The 19,351-nt window shown below is 43.1% G+C and overlaps 1 protein-coding gene across 2 annotated transcripts in view; it reads left to right on the forward strand.

The window, feature by feature from the left end:
- LOC122786292 (thrombospondin type-1 domain-containing protein 7A-like) overlaps positions 1-19,351 on the forward strand; it is a 115,432-nt gene that overhangs the window by 64,610 nt on the left and 31,471 nt on the right. Inside the window, exons 3-8 of one of the 2 annotated variants that reach the window (XM_044052488.1) lie at positions 261-757; positions 2,944-3,192; positions 5,165-5,346; positions 10,260-10,415; positions 13,159-13,362; positions 18,378-18,572. In XM_044052488.1, coding sequence (XP_043908423.1) covers positions 261-757; positions 2,944-3,192; positions 5,165-5,346; positions 10,260-10,415; positions 13,159-13,362; positions 18,378-18,572 — 1,483 coding nt within the window. Of the gene's footprint in view, positions 1-60; positions 758-2,943; positions 3,193-5,164; positions 5,347-10,259; positions 10,416-13,158; positions 13,363-18,377; positions 18,573-19,351 lie in introns of both variants that reach the window. The other variant, XM_044052487.1, reaches the window with a different exon arrangement.

The raw sequence follows: 19,351 nt of genomic DNA on the forward strand, positions 1-19,351 counted from the left end.
TGAGAGACCAGCCAGAGAAAGACAAACCAGCCAGAGAAAATGACAAACCATCCAGAGAAAGTGACAAACCACCCAGAGAAAGTGACAAACCACCCAGAGAAAGTGAGAAACCAGCCAGAGAAAGTGAGAAACCAGGCAGAGAAAGTGACAAACCACCCAGAGAAAGTGACAAACCACCCAGAGAAAGTGAGAAACCAGCCAGAGAAAGTGAGAGACCAGGCAGAGAAAGTGACAAACTTTCCAAAGACGGAGACAAACAGTCAAGAGGGAGTGATAAAACATCCAGAGGTGGCGATAAGCAGTCCAGAGAGAGTGTCCCACAAACTGGTGAGGGTGACAAACAATCAAAGGGAGGGGATAAGCGGACCAGAATGGGAGAGAAACGGCGAAAAAATGGAGGTAAATGGTCCAAAGAGGGCGTTAAAGTGCCCAGGGATGGCGACAGACCATCAAGACTCAACAGAAAGCTCAGCAGAGCAAACAAGAAACCGGACAGGCCGTCGCGACAGGCAGACAGGCCCAAACGACAGAAAAAGGCTAAAAACAAGGAAAAGAGAGAGAAGATACGAGAGAAAGTCCGAGAAAGGTTAAGGGAGAAGGGCAAGTCAAAGGACCCTGAGACGAGAGAACTTATCAAGAAGAAGAGGAACAGGAACCGTCAGAACCGTGTAGGAGGAAAGTCCTGGGACCTGCAGGTCGGCTACCAGACCAGAGAAGTGGCGTGTGTCCACAAGAACGGGAACATTGAAGCTCTTGGGTAAGAGAATCTGAAATTTTTCACAACATCAGACATTTCCAGGGTTACAAATATAGTAAATTGTTGCTTTTCAGTTACATTTACGTTATGCCCCTCAAGTGAAAGTTGAAGAATCCAGATAATTGTGGTTTTTGAATTGATCACATTAGGAACAGAGCAATATTTCATGAATGATTTGATTCTTCACTATTATGTGTTTGCACTATAAACATGATATGGATTATTGAATCACCTCTTTATTGATATTGATGAAAAGTATTTTGTGAAAAACTGCATGAAAAAATGCATGCAGTAGAATTCTTGCACTATTCCATTATGACCTATACATTTAAGGTGAGGCACTGAAATACATCAGCTGCTTTACTTCCTCAGTGGGATGCTATATGATTATTAGGGGTTGACATACGTTTGGTATTTACTGCATACAATCATTTCTGTGGTCTTATTCATTTTCAAATCCATGGTTTGCACTCATGTCTATACTCTGCCACAAGAAAAAGCCCCAACTTCCTATTGGGGTATTCACAGAAAGAAGAAAGTTTTGTCACAAAACATTAAAAGCGTTGTCTCTGTCAACAACCTCTTGACAAAATCCAATGTTAGAGCACATGCCGCTTGTTTGTTGCGGACTGTCAGAGTGCTGCATGTCCCATGAGTGTCCCCCTATGACACTCACTGGTTTCAAGTGTCACAGCTTATAACACTCGGCCGTTCTTTATGTGTTGTGAAGCCTTGGAGGCTTTCAGTTTTATCTCTCGCTCGCTAAATGAAACCGTCCAAAAATCCTGCGTATCGAGGAGTATAATTAGTGGCCCGCGTCTGGTTTTTATAATGCCACGGTGCAGGGCCACAGTTATAATGCCAAAGGTTGTGAGGAAAAATTGCCGTCGGCTTCAATTAGTGATTGCTCCACATCATTCTTTTTTTTTTGCCTCTTCGATGAACATAAAGCTTCTCCCAGCTCGACGCCGATGGACGCATTCATGAGAGCTCCACTCTGAAGACCCCAAACATGGTACGGTCGGTCTCTCCTCCAGTGAGGTCAATGTCCACGAGGTGTCTGAGAGCCATGTTCTTTGTAGGGGATGAATGGCCTCATTCTGTCCGTCTCTGGCTGGAATAGAGGCCACTGAGCAGGCTCTATGACTTATCGTGGTGTGCATTTGCTTTTACAGCCTGGGTAGAGGGTTAGAAATGATACATCAATAAAACGTCAAGCAAATGCCATTTATAATATGTACCCAAGCGAAAAATGTTGCATTTGCATTATCCACACAGACAGGGTTAGTGTATATATGACAGATACAAAGTGGTCATAGTGAGTCCTTCATGTGGCAAAATTGTCAGATCTGAAGAAGGGAGCGCTTGTGTGTATACAGCAGCGCAGAGGCGAGTGGGGACAAGAAGCATTTATCCCGTCAAATTTATTTCCTGTAACTTTCCCTGCGTACTTCTTTGAGTTTTCACTCATACTCCAGCGTTGTGTGAACTCCTTTGACAATGTTTTGAATGTAAGCGGCATGCAGTGTTTAGGCGTCCTTTAACTTTGAATGACAGAAAGAAAGAAGAGAACAGTACCCAAAAGATTGGAGACCATTTTTAAGAAATTCCTCTCAGAAGTTCAGGGGAAAACAAAATAGAACATTTGAGACTAAAAGATCAAGAGGAAGCAGCAAAGAGAAGCAGCGTGTTGTTATCCCAAACGGCCAATCAGCCGCTACAAAACACACAAAGAGAAAAACCCATTGTCCCTCCACTCCACAGCAATCCCATCATCACACAAAGCCACGGCACTGTGAAGCTGCTGCTGCTGCTGCTGCTGAAAATACAGATAACAAATTGTTTGGGTTTGTTGACGAGCAACTTTCAAGCCACGTTTATCACATCGGCTGAGTCAGACAAAGGAAATCTGCAGGAGCGACAGCTGGATTTCTGTAGACCCTTTGTCATCCCTGCACTATACTTGCATTATAGCTGTATTCTTATCAGTCCAGCCTCTTTGAGAATAACAAAGGAGGGAAAACAAATAACTCTCAGGCTTTTTCCTTGTTTCTGTCTCTGTCTTTAATAAACATATGCTATATCTGTATCTCTGTGCACGCTGTTGGCATCCCGACTAGAAAAAACCCAAAACAAAGCTTGAAGTCTCAAATGGTCTAATAGTATCTTTGTGTTTACTTCCACAGCCTGTGCTCTCAGGAGACATTGCCAGTGACCTTCCACGCCTGCGTCTTGACCAAAGACTGTGATGTGACTGAATGGTCTGACTGGTCAGCTTGCTCCAAGGAGTGCCATGACCCCAGCGGGCCTAAGGGCGAACGGACTCGCACCAGGAAAGTGAGCCAGTTTCCGATTGGTGGAGGAGCAGATTGTCCAGAGCTGGAGGAGAGAGAGCCCTGCAGCCCGCAGGGAGACGGAGTGCCGCCCTGCATTGTGTAAGTATGAGGCACAACTCAACACAGTGCAAGAGCTGCTGGTTCGCTAAAAAACAAAGGGGCAATAAATATGTCTTTGGATTAAAAAAAGCTCCAATTTGAACTCATTTAAATTAAATTGTACTCAGGAATAAATTGTTACCTCCTACTCTCATAATTACGCTCTTAAAATTTGCATTTGAGTGCAAAAAAATTTAAATTTTTCTTCATTTACTTAGTAATTAGCTAATGTCGATGTTTCAGCCAACTTGGAATTAAAAAAAAAAAAATGCAATGGAAATGGACGACTGTGAACATAGCTGCAGTGATCCTGACTAAAACATGTCTCAATCATGAAGTAAAACGCCTGCATTAGCATAACTAACCATGCAAGCAAGGCTGGAGGGCTGCTGTTCCGCTACTTAAAATAAATGCAGCCGCCATATTCGTTGAAATTGAGTGTAACACATAAACCTGACATATTTCCCACAGTCTGGGAAGCCTCTGGATTTAAACCGTACTTAAGGAAGAAAGTAAAAATGTTATTGCTCTAATTATTATTATCATTATTTAGTAAATGAGGTTTTCTGACCCCCCCCTGGTACAGGATCTATAATTTCTGATTTTAGCATCAAGTGAAACAGGAAATCAATGCCCATCAAAACCTTTTTTGCCATCTGTGTGACCGACAGCAGGAAGAGAGGCAGCACTCCTGTCCACACACTGCAAACCCTCTCTGTTCTATGAGTGACCCCATATGGGCAACCAAGATGCAACGCTTTCCCAGGGGCCTCGTTGTCCCGCAGCAGTTCTGACGGAGAGAGAGAGTGAGAGAGAGAGAGAGAGAGAGAGAGACCTCACTCATGAATATGGAGCCTTTCATTGGCGACCTCAAACAAATTCCATTATCAGCAGAGATGGAGACAGAGGTTTATATTTTCTGACCTCGGGGTGGAGACCACAAAGCTTTATTGCTGCCACTTTCAGTAACCACACACAAGACCCTGCATATGAACAGCTGATGCAATTTACTCCTTTCAGCTTAAAAAAACTCACTCCAAGTACACACAAAATCACACACAAAAAAAATCTAACAATAAACACAACCATTGCTGTTTATTGCCAATTCTTGTGTGAGTTATTCATGGCCAGAGCTATCGATAATATAAAATCATTGAAATTTGAAATGCGTACGGATGTTTGCTGCCTGAGAAGCGCCACGTCCGTCAAATGCAACATTGATTTGGTTACAAACTTAATCTGTGTTTGGCCAGGGAGCAGGAAATGAAACCTTATATCCATCGATCTGACTGCGCCAGCTTCACATGTGGCCCCCGTGTGTGTTTGGACCTGACCGTCAAACCAATAGTCAATAGACTGTTTTTTTTTTGTTTTGTTTAGTTTTTTTTTACGCCGCCAATTTGTCGAGCACATTGATACCTCTGTAATAACACTGAGTGTCTCTGGCACGCTGTCGCGCGGTCACAGCTTGTTGTCAGTGTGAATGACCGTTAAAAGGCCAGCTAATGTGACAAAAACAGATTTTAAACCGGTCATCGTTTCACAATTGGGTCTTTGTCCTCTGTCTGTGATTAGCTATTCCGGTTGCGCACCATAGCTGCGCCACGGGGGAGAGAAGGAAAAAAAAGTCATGTTCCTTAAGATTTATCTGCTCTTAAAGTAAAAATAAAATGTTAAGGTTAAGAATCACACAGATTATGATGCAGAGAAACATGTCTGAAACGGCACCGTGTACATTCAACCCATCCACTGACAGAAACAAAAAGAGGATTATTTTCTACAGGTGTATCAATATAAAGCAGGAAATGGTGTAAAAGTGCAGCCAATTGCGTAATAACCACAAAAGTATCAGCAACACAAGATAATATGTTATTTTTTCCATGATCCATGTCATTCATAACTGACCATTTGTCACTTAGTTTGTTTTATTGGGGATGCAACAAGGTGAACTCCCCTCGTTTTTGGTCCTCAGTTACAGTTGGAAGAGCACCGAGTGGACGGAGTGCAGGGTGGATGTGCTGCTGAGCCAGCAGGACCGTCGACGTGGCAACCAGACGGGGTTGTGTGGAGGTGGGATCCAGACGCGGGAAGTCTACTGCGTCCATAGCAGCGCTGAGACGCCGTCCAACCTCAGCGCTCTGAGGAGCAAGGAAGGTAATGGCTTTTTTTGTTTCATTAAATCTGTAAACTCAATGTTTCTCAAGCAAACGTTTCCGTCGTCTTCAGTGTTCACTTTGAAAACCTCACCGGACTCTGGAGTCCGCCGCCCGCATCTGCTGCTGCATCTGTTGGTGGTTTTCACGCACAGACTGTTGGGATGCAGACAGAGCGAGGGTGGTGCGAGTCCAGTTTTGGTGACCTTGCCTTTCACGCCATTGAGATAAGCGGCGATGTGGCAGAGGAGGCATCACAGTAGATGGAACACTAAATGTAACACTGTGGGGCTTCCACGCTGCCTTCACTTTGCCAGGACGGAAAAAAAAAAAGGCTCCAAATGGTGTCGCTTTGGCTATGAAATGACGCCATCTGGGAGTGCTTTCCTCACTCACCAGGTCGATGTGATTGGCAATGCACAGACACACTCTCTTTTCCATACATACAAGTAAGTGTCTGTGCCTAAAATAATAATTTGGTTCTAATGCCACCAATAAACAGAAACTATTTACATTTATCGATACACATGATTGCTCTAATAATGAATCACTTTTTAATTAACCAACAATGGCGTTATTAACTTTATTCATGTAGTAGACCATCGGACCATCGCCGAGCCATAGATTAGAGGCAGGTTACAGTATCCTCTCCCTTTCTTTACCGGCCATGTGTGTTAAACGCTCAAGCGTCTGTATATGAATATGAATGAATGTATGAATAAACACGCACAGAGATGAAATTCTCTCAAATATAAGATTTCATGTAAATTTGGTGTCATTACTGTGAGCGCGCACGCTTCTCCAGCGCCGACACAATAACTCCCAGTCTGTCTGGCTCCGAAATTATTCAGTTCAGATGCTCGCGCAATCATCTTTAAGCCGCATGATTCCCCCTTACATGTATTGTGAGTGTGCGATAGGAAATGGCCTCTGACGGCGCGTTAACGCCGCAATTGTCATGGAGAGGGTTTTTTGGCTGGGTGCAGAGCCACGTTAATGAAGGTGTTATGACAATAAGTGGATTTGGCTTTAAGGTGTGTGACTAACAAAGAGAAGAGGAATCTGTGAGGAGGCTCTCCCGCATCCTCCTCCTCCCCCCTTTTCCACCCTGCTCCTGTCTCTGTCGTACAGTAGTGTCATGTAGGATTCCAGCTGCCCTCTTAACTCGGATGATGTAAATGAGAGCCTTCATGCGCCCCACGTATTCATTTGCACATAGTTTACGTGGCTGTTTGCGCCGCAGAGAGATCTGATTCTGTGTCCGTGTACTGTCATCTGATTGGTTGGACCGAGTTGAATACGTGGTTTGTGAATATCCCCATATCCCATGAACGGATTACTCAGTAGTCGCCCCAGTAACTGACTGATTGCTTGGCCATAAACTTACCTGTTTGTTCTCGTATTCTAGATGAGTTCTTTCCTGTTTTATTTTTCGCAGTTTGTTCTCATTCCCAACGTCCTGTCAAATGTTCCTGCTCCTGTAATTGCTTTATAGGGGTAGTAATGTAATGGAATATACTTTATTTCTAAAGTATACTAAAATAGAACCATTACAGACAGCACTGAAAGCAGATGGTACACATTCATGAAACATAAATCAAAGCGTAAGAAATACCAAATAAAAACACACAGGAATAAAAAAATGAGCTGAAAGGATGAAAAGAATAAAAACAAGAATAAGAGCTGTCACCACACTACTGGGTATTTAAAGCCGTTCTGAATAAATATGTTTTAAGTTTGTAATCACAGGGTACCGCACAATACGATACATGATTCACGATACCAATAATATCATCACGATACCATGATTCTGTGATAATAAATATTAAAAGGCAATCACATCACGATATCTGTCAATAGCAACGTCTTGTGAGTAAAATAAGCAGAGATTATTTATTTTAGAGCCTTAATTTGTCATCATATCTATATAATATCGATATTTTTGCACTGGCAAATCGATTATCGTATTGCACGAGGAAGGGCGACAATATATCGCTCAACTGCTCGCACCTGTGTCCCATCGTCATTGTCTCATCACGCTTACTTGAATCTTAATACCACAAAACTACAATATGCACAAAAAGAAAACTGGACACTATTATTGGAGAGAAAAAAAAACAATTGACTTAATAATGTCATGAGAGCCGTTGGATGATTTTGCCAATCATTGGCTTTGTCTTTGAGAGTCAGCAGATGTGTGTGTGTGTGTGTGAGGAACTAGGATACTTCCACTTTGCACTCAGCGCCTGAATGCTCGCTTGATGTGTAATTGCTCTTATCAAGGACACAGGAACTGTATCACTTTCTAGTTTCGGGCGAGTCCGAGAATCCACCGGGTGATTTCATTGTGATGAGCAGAGGAAATCCATAGCCCAATTACTCCGATGTAATTTTATCATTTTGCTTTCAAGGATGATCTATCCTTTCTCTCCTCTACTACCTCTGAACACACATCAGTCCCAGGAGCTCCTACCAGCCTGGACTCCTGCTTGGTTCTCATGAAATATTCTCACAAAGAGAGAGGGGGCAACTTTTTTTCCTGCAAACCACAGACAGACGTGAGCTCATGTTTCTGAACCAAAATGGACTTACCCTTTACACGTCTACAGACGTGAATATCAAAACAAATACGAAATGGGTCTGATGATAACTCGACGCAACATTCAAACAGTTTCCCTGCCTTTTTTGCAGACTTCTTCTTTCTTCGCCCAGTCTTGAATTTACTCAGTCCTTTGCACTTCTGCAGTTACTCCTGTTTTTATGATCTTGCCTTTTTTTATTCTTCATCTAGGTTAAAAATGTTATCACCAATTTTCTCAGTTTCAAGATTAAGAAGTTAATATATACATATATATTGTATATATATATATATATATATATATATATGTATATATATATATCTCTATATATATATATATATATATATATATATATATATATATATATATATATATATATATATATATATATATATATATATATATAGATATATATATAATTAAGATATAAAGCCGCGAACAATGAGAAATGCTCAGTTTCCGTTGTTTGCCTTAATTTCCTCTGCCGGTGCTGATCATTACGACACTTTGGGGAGCCAACAGTGACATGCTATAAAACAGCTGCGCCACTGTGATGACTTCAATCCTCAGCTGGAAGTGAACTGGGAGTTAGATTATTGATGGCGGTTGGCATGTGGCGGCACAGGGCGGCGGCCTCGGAGGTTCCTTAATTTGGAGGTTGGAGGAAAAGCGCAGGGAAAACTAGACCATCTGGCAACGGAGTTACCTGAGCAAGGTCAGCGCGCGCGCGCGCGTGCGTGTGTGTGTGTGTGCTGATTTCCATTAATCAGCCTTTGTTATGGCTGTGGAGAGCTGCTCAGGCGGTACAAGGCGGGACGAGAACAAAGAGGCTTTTGTCCTCTAAAAGAAGGGAAGAAGCCTCACGATGATCAGAGGACGTGTGTGTGTTTCTTTAGTTTGCGTGGCGGCACGTGGGGTTTGTAAGTTCTTAATTAAGCACCTGTTTAAACATCTGTTTACTATGGTAGGAAAATCTGTCTCACCAGATTTAGATCAGAAAAAAAGAAAGAAAAAAGCCTTGGGAATTCTTGGACTGAGTAAATTTCACATTGAAATCATATATTTAAATTGCCAGAAGCAGACAGTTCTGTCTGCCAACACATTAATGGTGTGTATTTTGGATTAATGTTGGTTCACTTCCTCCCAGAATCCTTGGCTATCCTTCATATCCTTGGTGTTGAATTGGATTTTTTTTATACGCCCACGAAAATTTTTGAAATGTAAATTTGGTGCAGCAAATTAAGCATGCTTATTTAAACTTTAAATTTAAATTCAGAGGGGAAAGTGTAGTGCCTCACATAAGTAATACTCTTGGTAGTTTAATGGTCTTTGCTTTATTTACTTTTATTTATTTGACCCTTATTTAACCAGGTAAGTCAGTTGAGAACCAATTCTCCTTTACAACGAGGACCTGGGCAAGAGGCAGCACAACAAGGGCGCACATAAACGGCACAAAAAAAAGTCAACAAGCTGTATTAAACAATTCAGAACAGTCACGTGTTGAATAAAAATGGTTAAAAGCAGGTGCAACAGTCGCCCTCACTAAGAAAGTGGAATGAACAAACTGATTTTTTTTTTTTATGTCATATGCTGTAAGTTGGAGTCTGAAAGCTAACTGCAAAGTGCAAGATATTATGCACAGTTAATGAGAAGCTGTCGAAGCAGCAGATGAACATTGTGTCAAAGCCACAGTGGGCTTTGACACAATGTTAAGAGACCGCTGGATGCTAATAAAATAATGAGATGTAATGAAAATTCTACTCGGTAAGAAAACTTTTATTCTGTAGGAATCCATGGCCCCCCGAGTGCCATCGCACCTCCCCCCCCCCCATCCCAAAAGCAATAACATAAGCAACTACAACATTCTTTATTGTTCTCTACACACTAAAAACATAGGCTACACCAACCGTGAAATAACATACAGCATTTTTTAAATACGACAGTAGGGTCATTTTTGACACATCGCTTCACTCTCGCGTCGGGGCCCCGAAGGTCGCGCCGCACGTTCACACGCTTAAGTGAAGCAATTAAAGGGACACACCTTTTGGACACGTAAAGGTAATTTGCATGTGGATGAGGTTGGTGTGGCACACAGTGAGAACGATTCATCAGCCCCGATGACCTTGAAGAGAGTCACCTGTAGTGAGTTGTGAAGAGCGGAGGTCCGCGCAGAGAACGAGGGCTTTTATTTGAACCGAATTGTTTTGGCAGGAATGATGTATATTTATTCCCAAATGTCTTCTCATGTCACCAATTTGGTCCAGTTTGGCAGAAGAAAAGTTCTCCACCATTGTGTTATTGTCTGTATCCACTGACCGTGTCAATGTCTCCTCAGCGCTGCGGCCAGTGGACAGCGAGCAGTGTCTGGGCGCCCCCCCGAACACCACCCAGCTCTGCCACATCAGCTGCCCCGTCGAATGCGAGGTGTCTTCGTGGAGCGCGTGGGGACCCTGCACCTACGAGAACTGTCAAGACCAGGCGGCCAAGAAAGGTAAAGAGGTTTCCTTTTAAAACGAAACTTCCACTTCATCATGAAGTAGTTTTGAGTTCACCCGCTCATCTTTTGTGACTTCTCAGTTGCAGTTTTTTGTAAGCACGCACTCGCAGTTCAATGAAATGATTGTTGTGTCATAACACATTATTTTGGGCACATAGCCTGCAGTGGCTATGTGTTGCTGGATTTCTTCTTAACTCTGGTCGATTGCGCTTGGAACAAAAGAAAGAAGGAGCTTAGTAAAAAAGAACAGACTGCTCTCTTTGGTATCACTGGACAAACTCCCTGAAGTAAACACAGAACAATAGCACATGCCAAAATCACCTCCACAAATAGATCAGGAAACTGGCAAGTGTGAGTAACTTAATTAATGGTACGTTTCAGCTCTAAAGCAAAGGTTCCCAACCTTTTCCTTGAGGAACAGACGAGCTGGTTGATGTTTGTTTGGTACTTTGTTGTAGTGTATGCTTTTTTGTGTGTGTGTCTTATCCTGCTGCCTCTTTACAGCCCCTTGAAAATGTTTTTTTTTTTATTCTGATGAAATAAATTTGAATACATAATAGGATAACAAGGTTCAGTCGCCCTGAAAAGAAACCGCAGTGATGACTCGACACCTTTCCGGAAAGTTCTGAAAGGATTTTCCGCTGAATACTCAGAGATTCCTCACAAACTAGGATGTTTTCTTACACACACTCTCCTCTCTGAAAAAGACATTGTCACTAAAAAACCCCAAACTGTGATTGACAGCAAAAACCTCATTGTCTCCTCTTTGTATTTGTTGGCTCCTGTGGCAGGTTGGGCTTGTCCACTGGCGCCGCTTCAGTTCTTAATTATCCCTGCAACTGCAGCGGCCTCCATGACTAATGCATGTTGACTCTGCCTTAATGAAGCGCCGGCAAATGAAAGGCACGGCTGCAAACTCTCTCTCTCTCCACGTACTGTATCTTAATGACGGTCCCGCTCCCACTCGCTCGTGTGCGCTCGCTAAGCCACTTATGCTGCACTCGCTGTCGTTTTTTTTTTTACAGTGCATTGTGTAAAGTGAACACGGAGAGACACCAAACTCAAGTTTGCCGCTTCTCATTAAACGGAGAGCGGTGGACTTAAAATGTGCCCTTTGGGCTTTAAAACTTTTAATCACCTTGCCACAGAACATGGGAACGAGTCGCCTGTAATTACAGCTGGTGTGAAAGCATCTTTCTGGGATGGGACCAGCGCTAACAACAGTTAAGGCCGTTGTACTGTATTTTCGATGTAATTTATATTGGACACGCTAACATGAAGTATCTATGACGTCTCTTCAGCTGCTTATGATGCAGTCTTGAGATGTTCCTACACAGTCTTTACACATTAGCATTGAACCAGATAACAAACTGAGATATCTGGACACTTTCTTAGGCAACTGTGTGGTATCTAAGCATATGTTTGCACCTTCATTTCACCATTAGACAGTTTTTTTTCCATCTGGAAACTTAAGTGTGTGTTGATGTTTAAACTGCTTACTCCCCAAACCAAAGTCCATAGAGGAAATCAACGATTTTAAAAACGTACCAAACGAGACAGCAGACTCTTGTGTCCCGGTGAGCTAAAAACGCTGATTTTTCTCTATGGGCTTTGGTGCAGGAGAGTGAGGGTTTTACACACTTCAATTTGTATGCATAAGAAAAGTTTAACGACGAGATAAAGCAGCAAACATATTCATGAGCAGTCATGCAGCTCCACACTCCAAGGGAAACCTGGACGTCTCTTGTAAGGCTGCACCGTTTCAAATGTGGAGTTTTGCCTTCAATTCTCCCATCCTTCCTCTCCTTGAGAATCAGTCCGCAGCCGTACTATTCTGACATGATCTCATGTAAAGATAATCACATATGTTTGTTTCCGTGTATGTGTCTTCGGTGAAAATGAAGCGCCTATAGCTCTGGAAGCAGCCGCGTGTGCTCCACGGCTATCTTGATGCAACGCCGGTCATAATACGGTCTGCTGATAGCGAGTGAGTGATGCCTAGATAGAATTGAATTCCCTGCACCCCAAGACTCATCTTCACTCTTATGAACCCCCACCCCCACTCTCGCCTTGAGATAAAACCTCCATCAATGGGTCTAGACACATGGCGGTACATGTTCTGCTGAGCTGTCTGATTAAATACAGGTTTTTAAAAGGAAAGGGGGGGGGACAGAAAAGGAATGGGGAAAAGGGACATTCTTCCATGTCCACCTGAGTCCTGCAGGCTCTCCAGGGCTTGACTGTCTTATCAGGCTGCAGCAGAAGTGTGGATTAGGGGGTGAGTGACCTTGGCTGGGCTGGAGTTAGAACCCTCCCCCACCCCCCCATCGCAGTACCTGGGTCATGGAAGCCTTTGCCCTTGAGTGAAGAGGAAACAACACGTACATGAGAGCAAACCCCCGGCTGCATTAATGGATCCCTGCATGCATTAGTCACGTTAGATAAAAGCGAGGGAGGAGAATCGGAAATAAATCATTATGTGAAGTTCTTAGATTTTCTTTCAACTTCGGGGCTTAATGGACTGTCGCGTCAAATGCAATTTCACAATTATCATCATCATCAAGGCCCACTGTGACCATGGAGTGAAGTTAATGTACCTACAGTTGCATGTTAGACATGTTCAGATTGCATCAGAACTTCACTCTGCGGCGCACAGAGGGGGTCGCCGTGGCTGATTAGTGCGGGCGTGATTTGTGTTCGTTTACTTCATTAGGCTCCTCTTGTTCTTCTCCGGCAGGCTTCAAACTGAGGAAGAGGAGGATAGTCAATGAGCTGACGGGCGGGACAGGGAACTGCCCCCACCTGGTGGAGGCAATACCGTGTGAGGACCCCAGCTGCTACGACTGGCTGGTGGTCAAACTGGAGGAGTGTATCCCTGACAACGAGAGGGAGTGTGGACCAGGGACTCAAATCCCTCAAGTGCGGTGTATCAACAGTGACGGTGAGTCGATGACGCAGTATTACACAAATCATCTTCTCTTTGGACTCAATCCCTTTCACCCCTTGCCCAAACAAGTACTCCAACCTCCTGTATGTTCACAGGGTTTCTCTTTACAGAAAAGGTTATGAGATGATTCCCAAAAAAAAACCAGTGTTATTGCATTCCATTATTCATACCATAAACCAGTTTATGGAGACGGAAAAATAATGCCTAGAAACCAAGATAGCAATGTAACAACAGCTGACAGTGTTTGTCACATCTGCTTATGTGTTGATGTGTCATGTTCTTGAAGGGGTGTCAAATCTTGTCCAGGGGAATGGGATTTGACCTTACAGTGACGTTCCCTTGCACTTTACACTCATCACGTCAAAGCTATTCGTTTGTGAATATCCATGGTGTATTTTAAAAACCTTCAGTCTGAATTATCAGTCATGTGATTTTCAACTCTCTGTCTTTACGGCTTCAATAGTAGAGTTTTAATGTTGTGGCTGTTCGGTATACTTTCAAGGGCGCCGAAGAAGGCGAGAAATGACTTGTTTTCACTCCTGCATTCCTTGCTGCAAGTGTCAGAGTGAACTCACTTCAACACAGGTATCAGCGAGCGTCTGCGTGGAAGAATGCAAATGTCTGAACTCTGGGGCTGCGTCCCGCAGAGGCCCGTCTTTGAAATGGGACGGCCTAGACGTGACACCGTGATGCAATCCCATTTCAAAGACTTCTGCAAATGCCGCTGAGAAAGGCGTCGTTCCTCTCCGGAGCGATGAAGAATAAAATGGGTGGATCCTTCAAAGGTCAGCCCTTTTTTTTTTTTTTTGCTATTTATTGCACACCGGTGACAAAGCTATGTTGCTATGCAGCGGCTCAAATTAGCCAAGGCGACGGTAGGCCTGAGACAATGTCCAAATAGGCTATTGACTCTTTATGGGCTTTAAAGGCCATTTTGAAGAACACAGACCAAGGAATTCATCCATCCATCCATCCATCCATCCATCCATCTTCTACTGCTTTATCCTTCACATGAGGGCCGCGGGGGTGCTGTGCCAAGCTCAGCTGACATCAGGCAATAGGTGGAGTACACCCTAGGCAGTTCGCCAGTCCATCACAGGGACACACAGAGACAAACAACAACTCTAACTTCCACTCTCACTTGCACACCTACTGTCAATTTAGAGTGTCCAATTTACCAAACAGGCCAACAAATTGTCACACTTATTCATCTAGTGTGAAAATTCATCCAGATTTATAGAGCATATTTATTTAGCACTCTTTTAATCGCACACGATGTGCTGACAAGGACACATCAGCACATCTTGTTGATGACGACGCTCCTCCAGATCGACAGCCACCCTCGGTCACATCTTATTTGTTGTTGGGATGATGTACTGTGATCAAGTGGAATAAGGTTGGAGCTCATAGTAGCTGATTGAACGGCTGGGCTCCTTCTGTTGCCACCGGATAATTCATTGTACACTGGTGATGTAGGTCACAAGCAGGACAGGAAAAGCCTTGGAAATCCTCACTCTTTTTTTGGTTCAGGCTACTCTTTATAATCTGGTCACCTTTGTAGGCCACGCAGACCAAATGAGACACAGGAAGTAAGGGCATCACAGTGTTTGTTCTAATTTCCTGCCTACTCAGAATTTTACCTTGCTATATAAACTGTTAAGAAAACCCTTGGGTAGTTCAGTCAGATGTAGGTGCTTGGAGATGCAGTGTACCAGCACTGATGAGTTGACCCTGTTGAACCCCTGAGCTAATTACCAGATAACTGGATGTGTTCCTGCTTTTACTTGGAAGTTTTATTCAAAGTGGTGTCACCAAGTCTACTCGGCTCGGATTTGCTGCGGAGCTGCTGAGCCTCACTTTGAACCAAAACACTGTGGGGCCCTATAGCCCTGGCTCGCTGCCCATCATTGTAATTGCCGTACTTGTAGGGAGATACAGTATAAACCCATTGTTTGTGCTGTTCCAGCATGTAAATGCTTTCATCTGGGTTCCTGGAAAACAATGTAAGGTTCCAGGAGAAGAGTGTTGGCAATGGTGTTGATTATGTGCTATTTTTAGATTTAGTAATTTGTCTCCCACAGGGACAATATTTTTATTTCCAGAAAAAGAGTTTCTCTGTGGAGACAATAATGTTTCTATTTAATCTATTTAAGTCTATAGATTAAGGAAACTAACATGTTGCTACTACTCTGCAAACCATAGATTTTACATAGGCATTTATTAATCATACATTTTTATCATGTAGTGGCTAGGACTGTTGCCTTGCAGCAAAAATACCAGGGTTCTTGACCCAGGAGTTTGCATGTTCTCCCCTTGTGTGTGTGTGGGTTTTCTCCGGCTATTTCCTCCCACAGTCCAAAACCATGCAAAGGTTAATTATTTAATTGACCAGCTCAGGTTTACTTCATTTTAACCCTTTAACACCGAGTTGGAAAAACGCCTGAACATAGTTTCCATGTTTTTGGACATTGAGACTGATTTTAACATGCAGTAAATTGTAAATAACTGCCAGATGTTGAAAGTCATTCTGGAAAAATGGGCAAAAGCACTTATTCACAGGTAATTTTCTGGCCCTTTTATACTTAAAATAAGCGAAAAATAGTCCAGACGGACATTTTGAGAAATGTGTGTTGAAGGTTTAAAGTCTCTGTCAGATTTCAGTGACCATCCATCACTCCTAGAGTTCCTCTTTTTCTGAGTCTCTTCTTCAAACATGTATTCCATGTACTTGTGTGCTTAATTTTTAAGACAAGAAAAAATAGGTGACATAAACAATACGCAGCGAGCAGTGTCTGCTCTGCATTGTGCAGCTCACCCTGTGGGTCCAATTAAAAGTAAATGTGTTGGACTTTTGTGTTTTAAGTGGAACTCAAACTTTCAGAGCAGTGTAAGGACAATGTTCTGTAGGGACCAGAAAAAAAAACCAAAAACTGGCATTATGGGAAATATTTCCCAGTTTTGCTTATGCTATTTTTTTTTTTTTTTTTTTTGGGAAAAAATGAAATGCAGCTCATCTATATCAAAGGAAAGCTGTCATTCTCACAAACTCCCTGAGGCAGCCTGTGGAAAAGCAAACATTTGTTATTGTGAGCTCCAGGGAGCAGGAAATCTTAAGATAATGGATTTTTTTAAATCTTTTTTTCGCCCTCCCCCCCTTTTTAGGGCTATGATGTAAGATGTAGATGATGTAGTACACAATAGCTTGAAAAGTCAATGGTAATAATGTTAAGGGGGAGGGGATAAAGGCTATTGTGGTAGATTCCTGAACTATAACACACTAGCTGCTAATGAGGGCTCTAGATGGTGTGTGTGTGTGTGTGTGTGTGTGTGTGGGGGATTGGGCTTGTTCATCAGTTTACATATTACACTTATCACCGAGGTCCACATGCACAGGCTGCAGTGCACCAGTGATTATATTCTTCCTCCTCCAGAGCTAACTTGTTTACTATAAATAAATGTCTTTGTTCTTGGTGTTCGTTCATTCATTCCCAGGCAGTTTTCTAACTCCTTTAACAGATTTTACTCAGCTAGAACGAATGTTAAAGCTCCAGCGCTTAACTTTTAACTGTAAATGAATGAGCACAATTAGTTCGTTCCAAAAATCTTGAGTTAGGATTGTTCAGCTGAACCCTAATCCTGGAGGAAAGTAGAAGCACCTACTGTAGAAACAGTGACTTTAATTGCAAATTACTGGCTGGTGTCATATTTCTGTGGCTATTAAACTGTGCACTCAGTTTGAACATAATAATGACAAGTTTGAGCCAAAAGGGTTTCAGCTTCCACTAAACCAAATGAACCACTTTGACCTCCATTCTGTCAAAGGACTGAATCTGAAGCAATCGGATCAAAATGCTACCTTCCTGACGCCATTTCCCCCTTCTTGTTAAAACATCTTATTGATAACCACAATCTTTTACAGAATGAAACATTTACACGATAAATGATCATCCTGATCGTCTTCATCGCTGGTTGATTGATCTACGCTGACCAGTTTGGACCATTGATTGTGCTTAATTATCAACTACAGTCAACTCATGCGGTGCTCCACTAACAAAAGCCATCACTTGAATGTCAGTCACTGTAATGATTTCCTCCTGTACCTCATCACATGGGTGTCCACCTCTCTCCCACAGCCATGTGGCATCCCTCTGGGGTTTTCTCCTCACCAGCCTTTTATTGATCTCTTGTTGCCCCCCGTGATGAAACTAGGGTCGTGTTTTCCCCGGGGTCCCAGATGTGTCATTCAACTTACCACCTGCCATCCCTGCTCTCCTTTCACGATAAGATTTTTCTGATATGGTCTTTCAGCGGCCGGACAGAATGGAACAAGAGGGAAAGCAGGGGGGCCAGGGGTGGGTAGAAGGAGAGTGACGACAGGGACGACAGAGCTTGATCAATAACAGAACCCGTCAGCATCTCAGCAGCTGCACCCTTGCAAAGCAAACTCGTGGAAAGACTTCAAACATCACGGCTTACTTCAAGTTATGTAGGACAAATCTGTGTGACGGGTGGTGCATTGTGCCTTTTCGGTGTCGTTCACTGTTCAGAAAATGTAGCCATGTTTCACATGGACTGGCTTGTTTGGTACAAATCTAGGATGGAAAATTGGAGGTTCACTTCAAAGCTACAAGGTGGAACTGTTCGGGTGGAAATCTTCGGGTATCCCCAGTTGTGCGGCGTACTAGAGAGGCAGCACAAAGCAAAATGGGATGTGGAAAGTAAAGACTTCCTGCTTGAGTGACTCACCTGCATCTTTCTGCGGTGCTGACTGATTTCTAGAGACTGATCTCCGACACAGAGTCGCTTCATGGCCTAGAGCTACTGCCGGGGCACTTGAGACAGCACAAAGATAGAATGTAGAGAGTAGAGTGTGTAGAATGAATCATTTTAGTTATTTTATTAACCCCAAAATCCACAATGTGGATCGGAAGGAAAAAAGTATCATTTAGCCTTTTTTATATTCTTTTTAAAGCTCCAAATTCTGCTTGTCACTTTGTCCCATCACGCAGGTAAATATGTGGAGAGGCAGTTGTGCCGCGATGCCATCCTGCCCATGCCCGCCATCTGTGAGGTGCCTTGCCCGAAGGACTGTGTCCTGAGCCCCTGGACTCCCTGGTCTCCCTGTTCTCACACGTGCTCCGGAAAAAGTACGGAGGGCAAGCAGACGAGATCTCGCTCCATCCTCGCCTACAATGCAGGAGAAGGTAGGAGCTCTCATCAGTTGCGTCAGGCACGTACACAAGGTTTTATTAATATGGAACAACACAGTCAGCCGGTCTTGTCTTATACAGTGCAATATATTAACCCTAAACCCTACCCGCAAAGATCAGTGAACCCACCACATATTGGTCTAATTCCACATCGCTGCTGGTGGTGCAAGCTCCCCAGCTTTTACTGCAAATCTCATTTGTCTCCTCTGCTCATATCCAGCGAGTAAAATGTCAAAGTGAAATGAATTATTCTGTGTGTTCCTCCACAGCGACTGCAAAGGTTGTGGCGTGGGTTACTGTGATGCAGGGTAAGAAGTGACTGCAGCGATAACAAGCCGGGAGAACTGTCACAATGCCGAAAGCACAGGGTTTTCTTATTCATTCATCGATTGTGCAATATCTTGGCTTTAAAAACTCAAAAAGGATTTTTGCGTTTGCTTCTGTTTAAGGTCCTTCCATGCTGTCGCTGGTGCATCCAATCTTTGGTACATACTCTGTCTTTGATGTATGTAGACTCCACACCTTTAAAGTGAGAAGAAAAGTAGCTACCTTGATGTACCGTCGCCTCGTCGATATGCTGGCCCTGCAGAATCCCTGTGATTTTTAGAATAGACAAAAATAGAATAAATAATAGATGAAGTAGACTAAAAACAAAAGCTTTTCTTCCATACTAGTAGTAGCAGTAGTTTGGGGGTATTTCTTCATATTAGGTGTTTTAAACCCAAGGTCAGTCGTGGGTATTTCTATGGTGCTGAAGTGAAGGGTCATATCAT

This window comes from Solea senegalensis, linkage group LG20 (assembly GCF_019176455.1).
Source record: "Solea senegalensis isolate Sse05_10M linkage group LG20, IFAPA_SoseM_1, whole genome shotgun sequence".
In the NCBI taxonomy this organism is placed as follows: domain Eukaryota; kingdom Metazoa; phylum Chordata; class Actinopteri; order Pleuronectiformes; family Soleidae; genus Solea; species Solea senegalensis.